The 14901-nt window shown below is 33.9% G+C and overlaps 1 protein-coding gene across 1 annotated transcript; it reads left to right on the forward strand.

Moving 5' to 3' along the window:
* Window positions 1-1191: 1191 nt before the first annotated feature.
* On the forward strand, window positions 1192-13586 carry LOC129316876 (protein ORANGE-GREEN, chloroplastic). Its single transcript, XM_054961251.1, is given in 11 exon segments — window positions 1192-1506; window positions 2061-2077; window positions 2080-2156; window positions 2158-2175; window positions 5514-5627; window positions 6031-6084; window positions 6087-6172; window positions 6499-6522; window positions 10546-10673; window positions 11585-11721; window positions 13324-13586. Coding segments are annotated over 11 exon segments (804 nt in total). The 5' UTR covers window positions 1192-1435; the 3' UTR covers window positions 13402-13586.
* The last annotated feature ends 1315 nt before the right edge of the window (window positions 13587-14901 follow it).

Consider the following 14901-nt stretch of genomic DNA (forward strand, 5'->3'; position numbering starts at 1 on the left):
TCACTGTTAGTGCTCACCGTCTAATCTCTGTCACAAGAGGTCATCTGATCACAGTCAGCACAGGCCACTCGATCTCAATGGAAGTTAGCCGTCCGGCCTTGGTAGAAGTCAACCGTCTGGCCTTAGTAGAAGTCAGCCATCCTGTCCTAATTTTTGCCATCGATTTGGTCCCAGAGGAAGTTAGTCATCCCATTCCAGTCTCCATTGTCTGTCCAGTCTCAATGGAAGTTAGGGGCACTTCTAGGTTATCTCTAATAGTCTAATCCCTATAGAAGTTTGTCGTTCATTAGGGTCGGCATTGTTGGTCTATCTAGGTAAAAGTTGGTCGTTTGGTCCAGATTATCTCCTACACTTCGATTCCTATTGGCAGGCAGCAATTTAGTCCCAATGCACATCGGCCATCTAGTCCTGGTTGGCATCGATAGTGCAGTCTTGGTCGACTGTAATGGTCTAATCTCAATGGCATTGGCAGCTTGGTTTCGTTAGCTTCAGCAATTTGGTCCAACTATTGTTGGTAGGCCAATCAAGTCTTCGTAAATTTAGATCAAATTATAAAAGAGATTGATTATGATTTAAACTAATAGGGGTTTGGAAAGGATTTAAATTATAAAAAAATTGGGATAGAACTTAAATTTGAATTTGAGTCAAATTTAAATTAATATATTTTAATTATTCAAATAATAAATTTAATTAGTTAAATTTAAATTTATATATTTTTAAGTATCTAAATAATAAATTTAATTTAAATTTAAATTTATAGATATTCAAACATAGCATAACATTAATTTTTTATTAGTTCTTCATTTAGGGTACTTGAAACAAGAAAGTCCAAAGTTATTACTGATTTTACGCTCAAACATTTTCCATGGAATCTGACTGTACCGTCACCACTCAAAATGCCGTTCTCTCTCATTATTAATGAATCGAAGTCCACCAATTCACAACCTCCACGTCGCAAACCATTTTCATCACAACACAACAGGGCCAGAAGTAGCCAAGTAGAGCTTTTCATTCATGAAAATCCATAGATATATTATTAGTTTAGTTTCTTCCATCATAGTACTCTTGCCTCCATTTTCTCTTCCTTTTCCTTTTTCATCTGAGGTTTGTTCGTGATGATGCTTTGTTTGGGTCGGGAATCCTGGCCTCTCCTACTCTTTAGTTTCTTTCATCGGTACAAGTAGCCAAGTGGAGCTTTCATTCATGAAAATCCATAGATATATTATTAAGTTTAGTTTCTTCCATCATAGTACTCTTGCCTCCATTTTCTCTTCCTTTTCCTTTTTCATCTGAGGTTTGTTCGTGATGATGCTTTGTTTGGGTCGGAATCCTGGCCCTCTCCTACTCTTTAGTTTCTTTTCATCGGTACGATTCTCCATACACTCGCAAGATATTTCTCCATGGAAGTGGCAGGTTCAGCTCGAGATACCCACTCATGGCGTTAGAATCGGACTCTTCTTTTGCAGCTTCTGTTGACTCTGATGTGGCCGATAAAAACGCTGCTGGGTAAGCTTTTTATCTCTTTCTGTTGCAGATTTGATTGGATATAATTATGGAAGAAAACTAGAAAAACATTGACGTGTGTTTCCAGTTGGCTTTCTGTTTGTATGTTTGTTTTCGGATGCTTTTCGTTAATTATTGTTGGCAGCAAATTGGCATGCAATTTGTTTAATTGATTGCGGTTTCTAATCTATGGACTCTGATTTAGCTGATGAAAACGCTGCAGGGTAAACTTTCTTTCTCTTTCTGTTGCAGAATCGCCTAAATATTAAAAGTAAAAACAATGCGAAGTCATTCCTTTCTCACGGCGCAGTCAAGTGTGTTTGTTTGGTTTATGTTTGTCTTGGGGCTGCTCTTCTTTAATTTATTGTTGTTTGCAACTTTGCCATACTCGTTGTTTGATTGGTCAAATGGAATTTGAATTTGGTTCGTTCTTTTGATTCAGTTAGATGATCATGTTGAGCGCTGTTGTTTCTCACTGCTACCGCTATACTTGAAATTTGTTGTGATTATGATTCTCTTTCTCAGAGCACAATCAAGTGATTCCCTTTCAATTGCAGATTCTGCATCATAGAAGGGCAGAAACAGTACAAGATTTTGCAAAAATGGAACTACAAGAAATTCAGGATAACATTCGAAGTCGGAGGAACAAGATTTTTCTTGCATATGGAAGAGGTAAGAATGGGTAGATTCTGTTCTATTGATAGTCATAGGTGAACTATAACTATTACCGCTATGATTATTTTGTCATTAGTATAGGCATTATGGTAGATACAAAATTGAATAATATTATATAAAACTATGTTTTTTGTATCAATCTTTATACTATTACATGCTAGTTGCATCAGTGTGTAGTAATAGGTAAGGAGTGGTGGTAGTGGTAATAGTGGCAAACTGGAAATGGATATATGACAATAGTTGTGGCGGGTATAAGGGGAGAGGTGCTTGCAGTGTTTGGCTGGTAATTGTGGTAAAGATGGTGGCGATCATTGACCATGGACAATGGCGGTGGCGGACTGTGGTAGTGATGTTATAATGATATCTTGGCAAATGAGGGCAAGCTGGTTTTACTTATTTTCTTTTCATTCAAAGTTTGTAATCTATTACCAAAGTCTTCCATTCCCTTGGCAGGACAGTATTACATGGTGAAAGCCATATAAAAGTCTTAACCATAAGGTTTACAGTTCTTCTTGCCTATAAACATCAAAAAATACCTTATTGTTTTAGTTCTATACATACCTATTTATCCTTGCATGATGTAGTAAATGGAACCTACAGTTTAGCTGTAATAACTAACTTGGGTACTTGCAGGTTATTAATTAATTCAATTCAATATGTGGTTAGCCTGTTAGCCACACTTTTAACTTGGTTACTTTTTCTGTTTGAATAATTTTCCTAACTAGTTATAGTGGAAATGAATTGGTCAAGAATTCCTAAATTATAGCTCTCCCTTAAAAAAACAAAATGCATTAATTAAAACCCCAGCCCCAAAAGAAAACAGAAGAAATGTTACAGGATATACTGCCTGTGAATATTCCTAAACTTCCAAGTATTAAAAGCCCCATATTGGGTACTCGTAAAGCAACCAAATCCTGTGAGATTTAATGGTAAGGCTAAAATACATAGAACTGCCCTCAACTTTGAGCTTAATGCAGTTAAGACCCCTAACATTTAAAATTTGATTTAAAACCTCCTTAACATTTTATTTTTATGTAGATAGCCTTTTTCATTAACGTAACTGTTAAATGAATAAGAATTTGCCTCATCATATTTAATTTAGTGAGCTTTTATCACATTTACGTCATTTATGAAGATAAATAAAGGGTATAAATCAACTTTTCAATTTCTCCTCCTGCATTATATTTCCTCTTTTCTCCTGGAACCAGCCAGAAACCTATATATGCATCTTTGTTGTTTGTTTGAACCCAAACTGGTATGAAACATAGGACAAAGAAAACATTAAAAAAAAAAAATTTACAAGGGGGTTAGTGATTTAACAGTTCTGTTAAGAGTAGGATGTTTTAAGCACAAAAATAAAAGGTTAGGGAAGTTTTTGGTCAGTTTCAAAGGTTAGGGGTGTTATATAAAAAGGACCAAAGTTGAGGGGTAGTTATATGCATTTTAGCCTAACGTAATAACAAACTTGCATGCGCATTTGAACCTAAACTGTTCTTGTTATTGTTTTATATAGATCTGTGCATTTCTTCATGTATATCATATTTCATGCACTCTGAAGGCACTGTTTCATGTGAGATTTATATAGATCTTGGAAGATAGGATGGATGGCTGATCTGATGGCATAATTGCAAAAATGTATGTTAGTCTAAGATGTCTACTGATTGCTCTCTGCAAGTGTATTAGATCGCAGTAGTAAATTATCCAATATTTCAAGGAGGAGGCTAAGTTTTACTAACCGAATTAAATTTAGGCTGAACACAGGATGATAGTTGAATAGAGATAACAATTTTAAAAACTAAGAATAAAATAAACAAATGTTGATCCAGCAAGAGAGTGTTAGGAATTGAATTTGATCTACTAGAATTATAAAATTTCACCTTTTGAGTTGTCTCTTTGCAATTATAGTGACAACTATTCCTAAAATGTCCTAATATTCTCCTGAATTATTAGCCCTTTTTTGTTAGTGTTTAATTCATTTTCATGATATCCAAACAACTAATTAAACCAAGAAACTATAGTCTTAAGTCACCATAAATTTTTAGAACTATCCCTAACATAGTTATTTGTGTCTATTTCTCTAGATATAGGTTCTCTCTTTACCTCCCAGTTCATCAAGATTGTCTATAGATTTAATTAAATGATGATCAGTCATAAAATCAACATGAAGAATAAGAGAAATAGATATAATTTAAAATAATATAAAATTAAAAATATTCATGAAGTTCAAATAAAACAAAGAGTACTAAAAAAGATCCAAAAAATCAATACCGAATAGGCTTCATCCTATCCCTAATTGGGAGTTTAGCTGTCATAAGATTAAAAGTGAAACAGAACAAAATCCCAAATAATAAAGAAAAAGATGAAAGAATGAATTTTGCTCATCTGCTTCAGATTGCTCTCAGAAGACTCCAAGGCTCCCAAGGTTGAGTATTGGTCACCAAGGGCCTTGACCCCAAGTGGGGTGAAGATTAGATGCTTTTGAATAGCCCTGGGAACTCTTATTTATAATATTTTGTCCCCAAGATTTCCTAATCGTCCTAAAATATTGTAATATTATTTTTCTCTATTTTTCCTTTTGAATGGATTTGATTAGGATTGCTATTTGAGTTATTTATTTTATTTCTTTAATTCTTTCTCCCTCATCAATTCTCCTCCAGCATATCTCGTTCTTTTCTTTTCTTTTTCCCCCTTCTTTCCTTGATTTGGTTTATTATTTTCCTGCATAATATAAAGAAAGAGAGATATGAGCAGATTTTATAGAGAAATTCTTCTTTAACCTACAGTTAAATGATAAGAGAAAATATATAAAAATACTTAAATTGGTATAAAATATTGATAAATATAATGAAATATAATTCAAATCTATACCTATTTATCTGAAAAATAGGCCCTTATTGTAGTTTTATTATTATAAACATAATTTGACATCTTATGGTTGATGGTTCAATGATTAGCAGAATACTTTTCATATGTATGGCTGCTGGTATGGCTGAGCTCTTGGTTTCCAAATAAAAGTCTTAAAACAAAAAATTATGGGAAAAGAGATGTAGAGTTAGATATTTTATTGATTGCAGGATTGTAGCTTCTCAATCTAGAGTTAGATATTTTATTGATTGTTGGATTGTCATTTCTCCTCATTGTGTCAATGATAGATGTTGGTCATGCTGGCTATAGTTCTATCATCCTTTACTTTAAATATTTCGAAGAAAATAAACTGTTTTTTTAATGGTCTTTTCAATCTGAAACGAAGAACCTTCTCAAAATTCAAATTCCCATGTATGCTTGCTTATGTGTGGCAACTTGTTTTACACAATAACCAACATTATTATGTGCAGGTTCGTAGACTCAGGATACAGCAGAGGATTAAAAGTGCTGAATTAGGATTGAAAGAACAGCAAGAGAATGAACTTCCAAACTTTCCATCATTTATTCCTTTTTTGCCTCCCTTGGTAATCTTCTTGAAGCTAGAGATACTATATATCAATTTCAATCATTTAATGTATGTTGCCTGTGATTTATTCCATGTTCTTGATTGATATGATGCACAAAGTCTTGGGTAAACAGTTATTCATTCTATTTTTGCCTCCCTTGGTAAGCTTCTGGGAATTAGTGATAATATATTCTAATTATATAATGAACGTTTCCCATGATTTTGTCTATATATGCTTGTTTAGCATGAAGCCCAGTTATTCATTCTATTTTTGCCTCCCTTGGTAAGCTTCTGGGAATTAGTGATAATATATTCTAATTATATAATGAACGTTTCCATGATTTTGTCTATATATGCTTGTTTAGCATGAAGCCCTTGGTCTTGGAAAATGGTGACCAATTTGTATATTATTTTTGCAGCAGAGTGCATCAAATCTTAAGCAATACTATGCGACTTGTTTTTCTCTTATTGCTGGTGGGTGATGCTATTTGGTGGCCTCCTCGCTCCCACTGTAAGTTTTTCTGCTTTCATTCATATTTGTGCACACAAATTTATTGTTTTTCTGTGCGTGTAATGGATATTCTACTTCACTTCAGTTCATTTGGAAGGAAATTACTGTCTTCTATACACACAAAGAGCCTATCTAATGTGAGTTGAACTCTGTGTGAAAGAAGCATGCTTTTACTTATGCTACTCCATTCTTCTCATTCATTAAAAAGATTGAAGTCAGTTTTAACATACAACATTGATAATTCATGCCCTTTTCTTGGTCATTCTGCTATTCTAATGCTTAGATACTTATTTCTTCAGGTTTTTTTTATATCTTATAATTATCATGTTGTGCATGAAAGAATTTATTACCATGTAAATAGGTCAAGGAGATCCCGTAGCATGCATCTTCCTATGCAGTTGAAGTACTGTGCATTTCCTGTTATATAGTGTGCCCCTTATTTTCTTTGTGCTTCTCATTAAAGATGCAATGCGATAATTTCTCTCATGATTGCACTTTTTTGCATGAAATCTGATAATTACACCCAAGAAAAGAACCCCCGGGGGTGGGTGTGACCAGTTGTATGCAGAATTTTTGCAAGCTACAACTTGGCTTAGGTCCTCTCCATTCACAAAATTAAATGGAGAGGGTGTACAGAGAGGGGGAGAGAGAGTATCACACCTCATACCTAATTGTGAGATTTGGGCCCCATGCACAAATCACAATCACATTTTGTTATGTCTATTTTCCTTTGAATGAACCTTCTCCATTCACAAACCTTTCACTTTGTGAATGAAGAGGATCTGAAGGCAGAAACAGAACTTAACCGCTTTGAAATATCAATACACGGGCTATCAACTGCAATAAGCAATTTTATTGCTTTGGATGGAAGAAGACAATGATACAAACACCAACAACACTACCACCAACAACAAGCCTTATCCCACATAGTGGGGTCGGCTACATAGATTATATGACGTCATTGTGCTGTATCATTTATTAAACTTTTAGAAATATTGTTAATTAAAAGGTCTTGCTCAATAACTTCCAAAAGTGCTCTCTTTGGCCTTCCTTTACCCTTCTTAACAGGGCTCAAAGTCATTTATTTCACTTTCCTCATAGGTGCCTTCCGTGGTCTTCTTTATACATGTCCAAATCACTTCAAATGATTATCTATCATTTTTCTTCAATAGGTGTGACGCCCCAATTTTTCCCATATTCTCTCATTTCAAATTTTGTCTTTACGTGTATGTCTGTACATCCATGTCAATATTCTCATCTTTGTTACTCCAATTTATGCTCTTGTTGTCTTGTTAAAACCTAACATTCACTACCATATAATATTGCTGATCTTATAGCAGTTCGATAAAATTTTTCCTTTAAGTATATTAGGTACCTTATGATCGTAGATAACTCCTTTAGCTTTTCTCCAATTAAACCACCTAACTTATATCTTATGCGCAACATCTCATCAATTTTTCCTATTATGTTGAATAACTACTCCTAAATATCTAAATTTTTCCACTTGAGGTATGATCTGATCACCCAATTTTATTTTCAAATTACTACTCACTGACCTGTTATCAAAATTATAATAAAATATTCCGTTTTTTTACTCAGGTGAAAACCTTTTGACTCCAACTTCCTTTCCATAACTCAAGTTTACAATTAATTTCTTCTCTTATCTCCGTAATAAGAACTATATCATTCATGAAAAAGCATGAGTTTAGAGATTTCCTCTTGAATATGTTCAGTTAAAGCATCTAAGACAAGATCAAACAAATAAGGGCTCAAAGATGATCCCTAATGCAATTTAATCTTTGCAAGAAAGTCTTTTGTTTCGCCGCCAGATGTTTTTATATTAGTTTTACCCCTCATACATGTCTTGTATAGCTCGAATATAGGCAATCCGGACATCCTTCTTTTCCAATGTCTTCCAAAGTACTTCTCTTGGTACACGGTCATAGACTTTTTTCAAGTCAACGAAAACTATATGTAGGTTTTTACCTTTGCATCGATACTTTTTCATTAATCTCCTTGGTAGGTAAATCACTTCTATAGTCTCTTCCTGGCGTGAAGCTGAACTGATTCTCAGAAATACTAGTTTCCAATCTCACCCTATGCTCAATTATTCTTTTCCATAACTTCATAATATGACTCATAAGTTTAATCCTTCTATAGTGAGCACAATTCTAAATATCTTCTTTATTTTTGTAAATAGGAACTAAGGTGCTCCTCCTCCAATTGTCAAGCATTCTCTTGGATTGTAAGATCTCATTAAATAATTTAGTCAACCACCACACCCCTTCACCCAAACATTTTCACATTTCAATAGAGATATCATCAGGTCCATGGGCTCTACCATTTGCCATTTTCTTAAGAGTTTCCATTATTTTGCAAGCTTGTATTTTTCAATAAAAAGACAAATTTTGCTTTCTTTCAGGAGTTATTAAATCTTTCAAATTAATTGACAAACCCCTGCCATCATTGAAAAGTTTAAAAAAGTATGTTTTTCATTGTCTTTAATATCACTATCTATGACCAAAACATTTCTCTTTTCATCCTTTATATACTTGTTTCAAATCTCTTGTTTTTCTTTCCTTACTCTTAGCAATTTTATAAATTTTTCGTTCTCCATCTTTTGTCCCAAGATTATTGTAAAACTTTTCGAAAGATTTAAATGAGCTTCACTCACTAGCCTTCTTAGTTTTCCTTTTAGTCATACGATCCCTTTTTCAATTTTCATCATCATTGCACAAATGGGTGGCTTTAAAACACTCCTTCTCATACTTTATTTTTCTTGTACGCTATCATTCCACTATCAAGACTCCTTATCTCTGGACCAAATCCTCTTGATTTTTCCAAAAATTCTTTTGCAATCTTCCTTATCTTCACAGCCAAATCTTCCCACAAGATGTTAGCACTTCCTCAACACTCTCAAATTCCTTCGGCCAAGAGATTTCTCTTGAAAATTTCTCACTTTTCACCTTTTAATTGCCACCGCTTAATCGTTGAAGTTATTACTTGTCAACGCTTTCGGGCTTTACTCATTGACACACATCAAGACAAGGACACAAACAGCAGCAACATTCTAGTTAACACTACTTGAATCTTGAATCACTAATATACAGTGAAACTAGGACAAGTTAAACAGCGGCAATTTTCAGTGCTGAGGTAATGATTATGATGCAAGCAAAAATGCGAGTTAAGGAAAATAGAGGAGACATTGGTTTATCTTGGTTCAGCTTCAGCCTATAAGACCTACACCCAATCTCATGGCAAATCAAGATATATGCACTTCACAACCAATTAGTTTTTTCGACTGCTCTTGAGAGGCGGAACATTTGAAAATTTTCACTCACTCTCCTACATTGGTAAGTTTTCCCCTGCTAACCCAAATTATTATTAATGAAGGTTTTACAATTGATAATTTGCAGTATATTTACCGACACTCTCTGAAGCTTCGGGAGTGTCACAAAAAGAAATAAAGAGGTGGGCCCTTGTATTTCTCGGGGATTAGAAGTATGCTCTAGGTTTGATTGCTCTGTAATTGGGGTTAACCTAGAAACTAAGTTGAACAACAATTTATGGCAAACTGAAACAGAATGAGTAAGCACACAGTTAGTTTTGGCCTTCAGTTCTTTCCTTTCTTTGAATATTGTCTCGTACATATAACAATGCCCTTCAGCCAGCCGCTGGACAATTGTTTAGCGATAAAACCCCTCTGATCTGAGCATGTTCCAATTAAATTAATCCAAGCTTGAATCCATCTCCTTTTCAGAGTTGAACTTGCTGGTAGCTTGAAGTCTTCCTGTTTTGAAATGAGGCACATTTAGACGAAATTTTTCTGAATTACAACTTCAGTTCTTGCGTCCGATTAAGAGAGGTAGAGGAAGGCCTAAGAGAACACTCTGGAAGTTGTTGAACGTGATCTCTTAATTAATAATATTTCTAAAAGCTTAATAAATGATAGAGCACAATGGCGTCTTGCAATCCATGTAGCCGACCCCACCTAGTGGGATAAAGGCTTGTTGTTGTTGTTGTTGTTGTTGTACAACTTCAGTTCTTGCTCATGATCTTCAGAACATCAGGCAGGAAGCCACGATGATCTTCTTTGGTTTGTGGTTCTCCATCAAAGTCAAAGGAGACTTATAGCCTGATAAATCAGAACGGATCAGTCACTAATGAGACTTATATGTGATCCATCTTAATACCCTGCGCTTTTGAATAAAATTTCAAAGACAAAAAAAAAAAAACTAGATATCTTAAAAGATAAAGTTACCGTCTTTGTCTACCTTGTGGCACGCAGAAGCTACATCTGATTTGCTTTTATCTCGATCTTTGAATAGTACCAGTCCATCACTGACCACTTTCTTTTTCTTTGGATTTTATTGGTTTTTTCATCCTATGTTAATATATGTTAATTAAAGTTTCTTGTAAATCATAGTCAGGTTGATCCCATTGTGGCATCATTCTCGGGTGGGGCAGTTGGGGTGATTTCAGCATTAATGGTTGTTGAGATCAACAATGTTAAGCAGCAGGAGCAAAAGAGATGCAAGTACTGCCTTGGTACTGGTATGACATCGAATTTAAAACTCTAGCCTATTGTCTGCATTTTCGGAATTGAATTTTTTAATAATGGACTGTAATGATTTTGTCACTCTTTCATTAACCACCGTCTCTTCTTAATGTACATTTACTCCTATATCTTATTTAGAAGGTGATGACTCTTTTGCTTTTGCAAGTAAAAGGGGAAAGTAAAAATCATAGTATCAAATTATGGGGGATTCCTTATTTCTGATCTATGAATATTAGGATCCTGTTATACTCGATAGTTGGGAAAGACTTTTTTAACGCCTTGAACACTCTTCCAGTCAGATTCAATGGCTTCTATATTTTAACCTCAACGACTTTTCATGTTTCCTACTTACCTTTCAATTTTCTGTTTGATCATATTTACAAAAAAATGGTAAGACTGTATTTATCGCAACTGAATTGCATTGATCTGTGATGGACTTCGTGATCAGCTGGAATTCAACATTCACACCATTTTTTGAATGTCAAAGATTGGTAGGATTCTGGCTCCAATTCAGGGTTTCTCCTGATGTAGCTATCAATGAGTTAACCTTCTGACTTGTGTTTTTGAGCGCTTCTCAAAATTGTTGACTCCACCTATGCTGAGTCATCCCCTATCTGTTGCTTCAAACTGCAACATATCTACATTTTTTATTACTTTAGATTCTTAGGATTTTCCATAGAATTCTCTCATCTGAATTTCTTGTTAAACGTTGATGCTTGTAGTCTTGAAATAATTTGTTGATTATCCCTTGATTATTCATGGTTTGGGTTGTTATGTGACCAGTTAAGTGGAGATTTTAGTAATGTTTCAATGTCTAGTACAACGGAGATATTAATGACGCCTTGATGCATTGAGAAATTAACTGCAGAGAAGGTTGACGCATCTATTGTAAATTTCTTTTTGTCAGGATATCTTGCGTGTGCTCGCTGTTCAAGCACCGGCTCACTTGTTCTGATTGAACCGTTAAGCACAGTCAACGGCAGAGATCAGCCTTTATCACCTCCAAAAACTGAGAGATGTTCTAACTGTTCTGGATCTGGCAAGGTTTGTCACCTCGAACTACTTACTTTATTTTCTTTTATTTCGTTACTAAATATATATGATTGCAAATTTCCTCAATTTTCAGACGCAAATTTCCTTCTTCCTTTAATGACATTCTATATCTGAAGAATGAGATAGAAGATTTTGTAACCGACACACTAATAAAGAAGGCATGTCATGGTTTTGGGCTTTGGCCCTATGTCTTACCCAAAAAATAAAAGAAAAAAAAAAACTTTATGTCTTGCACGTGACTTGAGTTTTGTAATAGATCACTATGCTTTTTTTCAATATTGTAGGTCTTTACACTTTTGTTTTTTATAGTGTTTTAGGTCCCTATAACATCTCTTATGGAAGGATCTAAAGCACTAAAAAATAAAAGTGTAGGGATTTATAACGTTAAAAAAAAGTATGGGGACCCAAGGTTTTTTTCAAAAAGGAAAAAAAAAAAAGAAAAGAAAAAAAACATATCATGTGGGTCTCCATTCTGTCTTGTTTTGCTATTTTTTTTTGGCCAAATCTTGTTTTGCTATCGAAGTTTGATTCCAAGTGATCTGCTGACCTCTCTAAAGTGTCTAGATCATGCTATTGAAATTTTTTCTTGGGAGAATGACAAGTGAAGACCCTGTAAGGAAATTAATGTAAAATAAAGACCTTTGAGTTATAAGTTCCTGGAGTTTCAGTTGTAAAAGGTCATTGATATTTTTAAGGATCCTTATTTGTCATTCTTCCTTTTTTTTTTCCTTGCTTGATACAGTAGGGAGATTTATGGTGTACTTAATAATATACTCTTTTTGCAACTTAAATATGGGGAGAATTTTAAATAAGGACTAGGGATGTGACTTAAGTATCAGTGGGTCCTAAAAAATTTTGAAATTTTAGTTTAGTCTAGATGGATAAAAGTGAAAATAATTTCAATTTTGAAAAGACTAAAGTACCCTTTACTTGTTGTGCAATATTACTAATGCAACAAGCGAATGTAATTTGCAACTTATATTAGTAAATTAATAAGTGAAATGAGAAAATTAACAATTAGTGATTATGTATAACAAGTAAAAGGCATTTTATTTTTTCACAGTTGAAATTATTTTTATTTTTATTCTCTTGGGCTGAACTAAAGTTTCAGAATTTTTTGGGACCCATTAGTATGTAAGTTTGGTCCTTATTTAAAATTTTCACTTAAATATATACTCTCTAGCTTATATCCTAAAAAATATTTTATACAATTATCTAATATATGGTATTATTTTGTTACATTCAAGTATTATTTGCTCAATTTGATCTAATTCTCCCAGTATAAGTTTTTTATTCACAAAGTTCAAGCCCTCGATTTCATTTAAGGGAAATCGAGTCTCATTTACTTGACCCGGTTGCCATCAGTGTCTTAAATTTTTGAAATTTATTATGTTCTCTTATCTTAGTTGTGTCTATATGCCATATGCATATCCAAATTGGTGTCTCTTTGTGCAGGAATTTGCCATCCATGTTGTAGTTGTGGAGTCAATTGATAACTGCAGTCTTGTGTAATCCATATAACCGAACCCACTCAGTGGGATAAAATTTCTAATTGATTTGATTGATAACTGTGGTGCTAAATTTCGATGGCAGGTTATGTGTCCAACATGTCTGTGCACTGGAATGGCTATGGCAAGTGAACATGATCTTCGCATTGATCCTTTTGACTAGAGCTCTTACACTGTTAGTGTTTTACGTTATTAGGCAATTCCTAAACGTGTGCTAGTGTTATAATTTATAAATGTCTATCAACGGGGGACAATGGAATTTTTTTGTATATATGTACACAAGTACTTAATTACATGCAAATAGGGAAAAAAGAGAATGAAAGTAATTATGATATAACGTTTCCTACCTTTTTAGTGGGCACTCCTTACTAGTTCGGTTATAGAAGTCACATTCTAAAACATCAACTTGGTCTTTAATAATAGCCAATATTAGAGCTGCTAATTAGGGTTGAATTTAACTTGGTCTTTCATATTAGTTTTGGATTGAGTTTATTCACGTTGGGTTGAATTTGGGTTAGGTTTATTTAGATTGGGTTTAAAATATTTTAACATAAAAAAAAAAGTTTATATAGTTAAGTTCAATGTGCTTGGTAGAGTTGGCAAGGGTTACTACTAGCATTCCTCAGGGTGAGGGTTTGAACCCTGAGAAGTGATAGACGCGATAATTAACGCAACCTCAAAGAGGTTGTCCCATCGATACCTCGCTACCACCGTAAGGTCTCCTCGTGGGGGGTCCAGATTAGTTTGGGGCGGGTAATAAACCCAGATATTCGAAGATATTGGATGTTTTATACCGAAAAAAAATTCTAACTCTTCGGGCCCAAATATTCGGATCATAAAATATTATTTTAATTTGTTTTTTTATTTTTAAATATTTTGAATTTTTATTTAAAAAGTTAATATTTTTATTTTTATCTTATTTTTACATTATTTTATAAATAATAAAAAGGAATTCAAGGTATTTGGGTTAAGTTCATTTGGAATTAGGTTTGGCTTGAATATTTTTAAATATATTTGGGTTGTCTGAATAATTTAGAATAAAAAAAATCTTTTAAATTTTTAAGTTTAATTTTAAAATTTTTTGAATTTATTTGAATTGGTAAATGAGGCTTGGTTCAAACTATGGCCCCCATTAAATGTCACTGTTTAATTTTAAATGTCACTCACGTTTTGTGCATTGTTGACGTCGGGAAATGCCCTTCTGCGTATTCCCAAAAAAGGTGAAAAGACAGATGCAGAAAGAGTGACATTTCGGTTCCCCAAAAAAGCAAAGCTACAAAAAGTACTCGTCATTTTTAACCAATGGGGTGGGAAGATCGAAAAGCAATTATTTTTAACTTAAAAGGCAGATTATATTAAAGAGAGAACGAAATACAAATAATAAATAAAAAACTAAAAACCTGTGTAGGAGCCAGGTGTTAAGAGGTCGGGGAGGAGGAACCAGAAATTAAACAAGAAATATAAGATATTGATGATTGAATACGAGATGAATGCATAATTCTACTGGAAGAACTCATTTTCAGTTGAGAAAATGATGATACAGTGAAGCAAAGATTGAAGACAATCATTTGCAAAGAAAGCTTAGTTGTTGCCCTTTCGCTTGTACCAGATGATGGTTTGTGGGACTTGAGCATTTGCCATTAGAGACGTGTGAATTTTTGTG

This window comes from Prosopis cineraria, unplaced genomic scaffold, assembly GCF_029017545.1.
Source record: "Prosopis cineraria cultivar Desert tree isolate PC_DT_omini unplaced genomic scaffold, ASM2901754v1 PC7, whole genome shotgun sequence".
NCBI lineage: Eukaryota > Viridiplantae > Streptophyta > Magnoliopsida > Fabales > Fabaceae > Prosopis > Prosopis cineraria.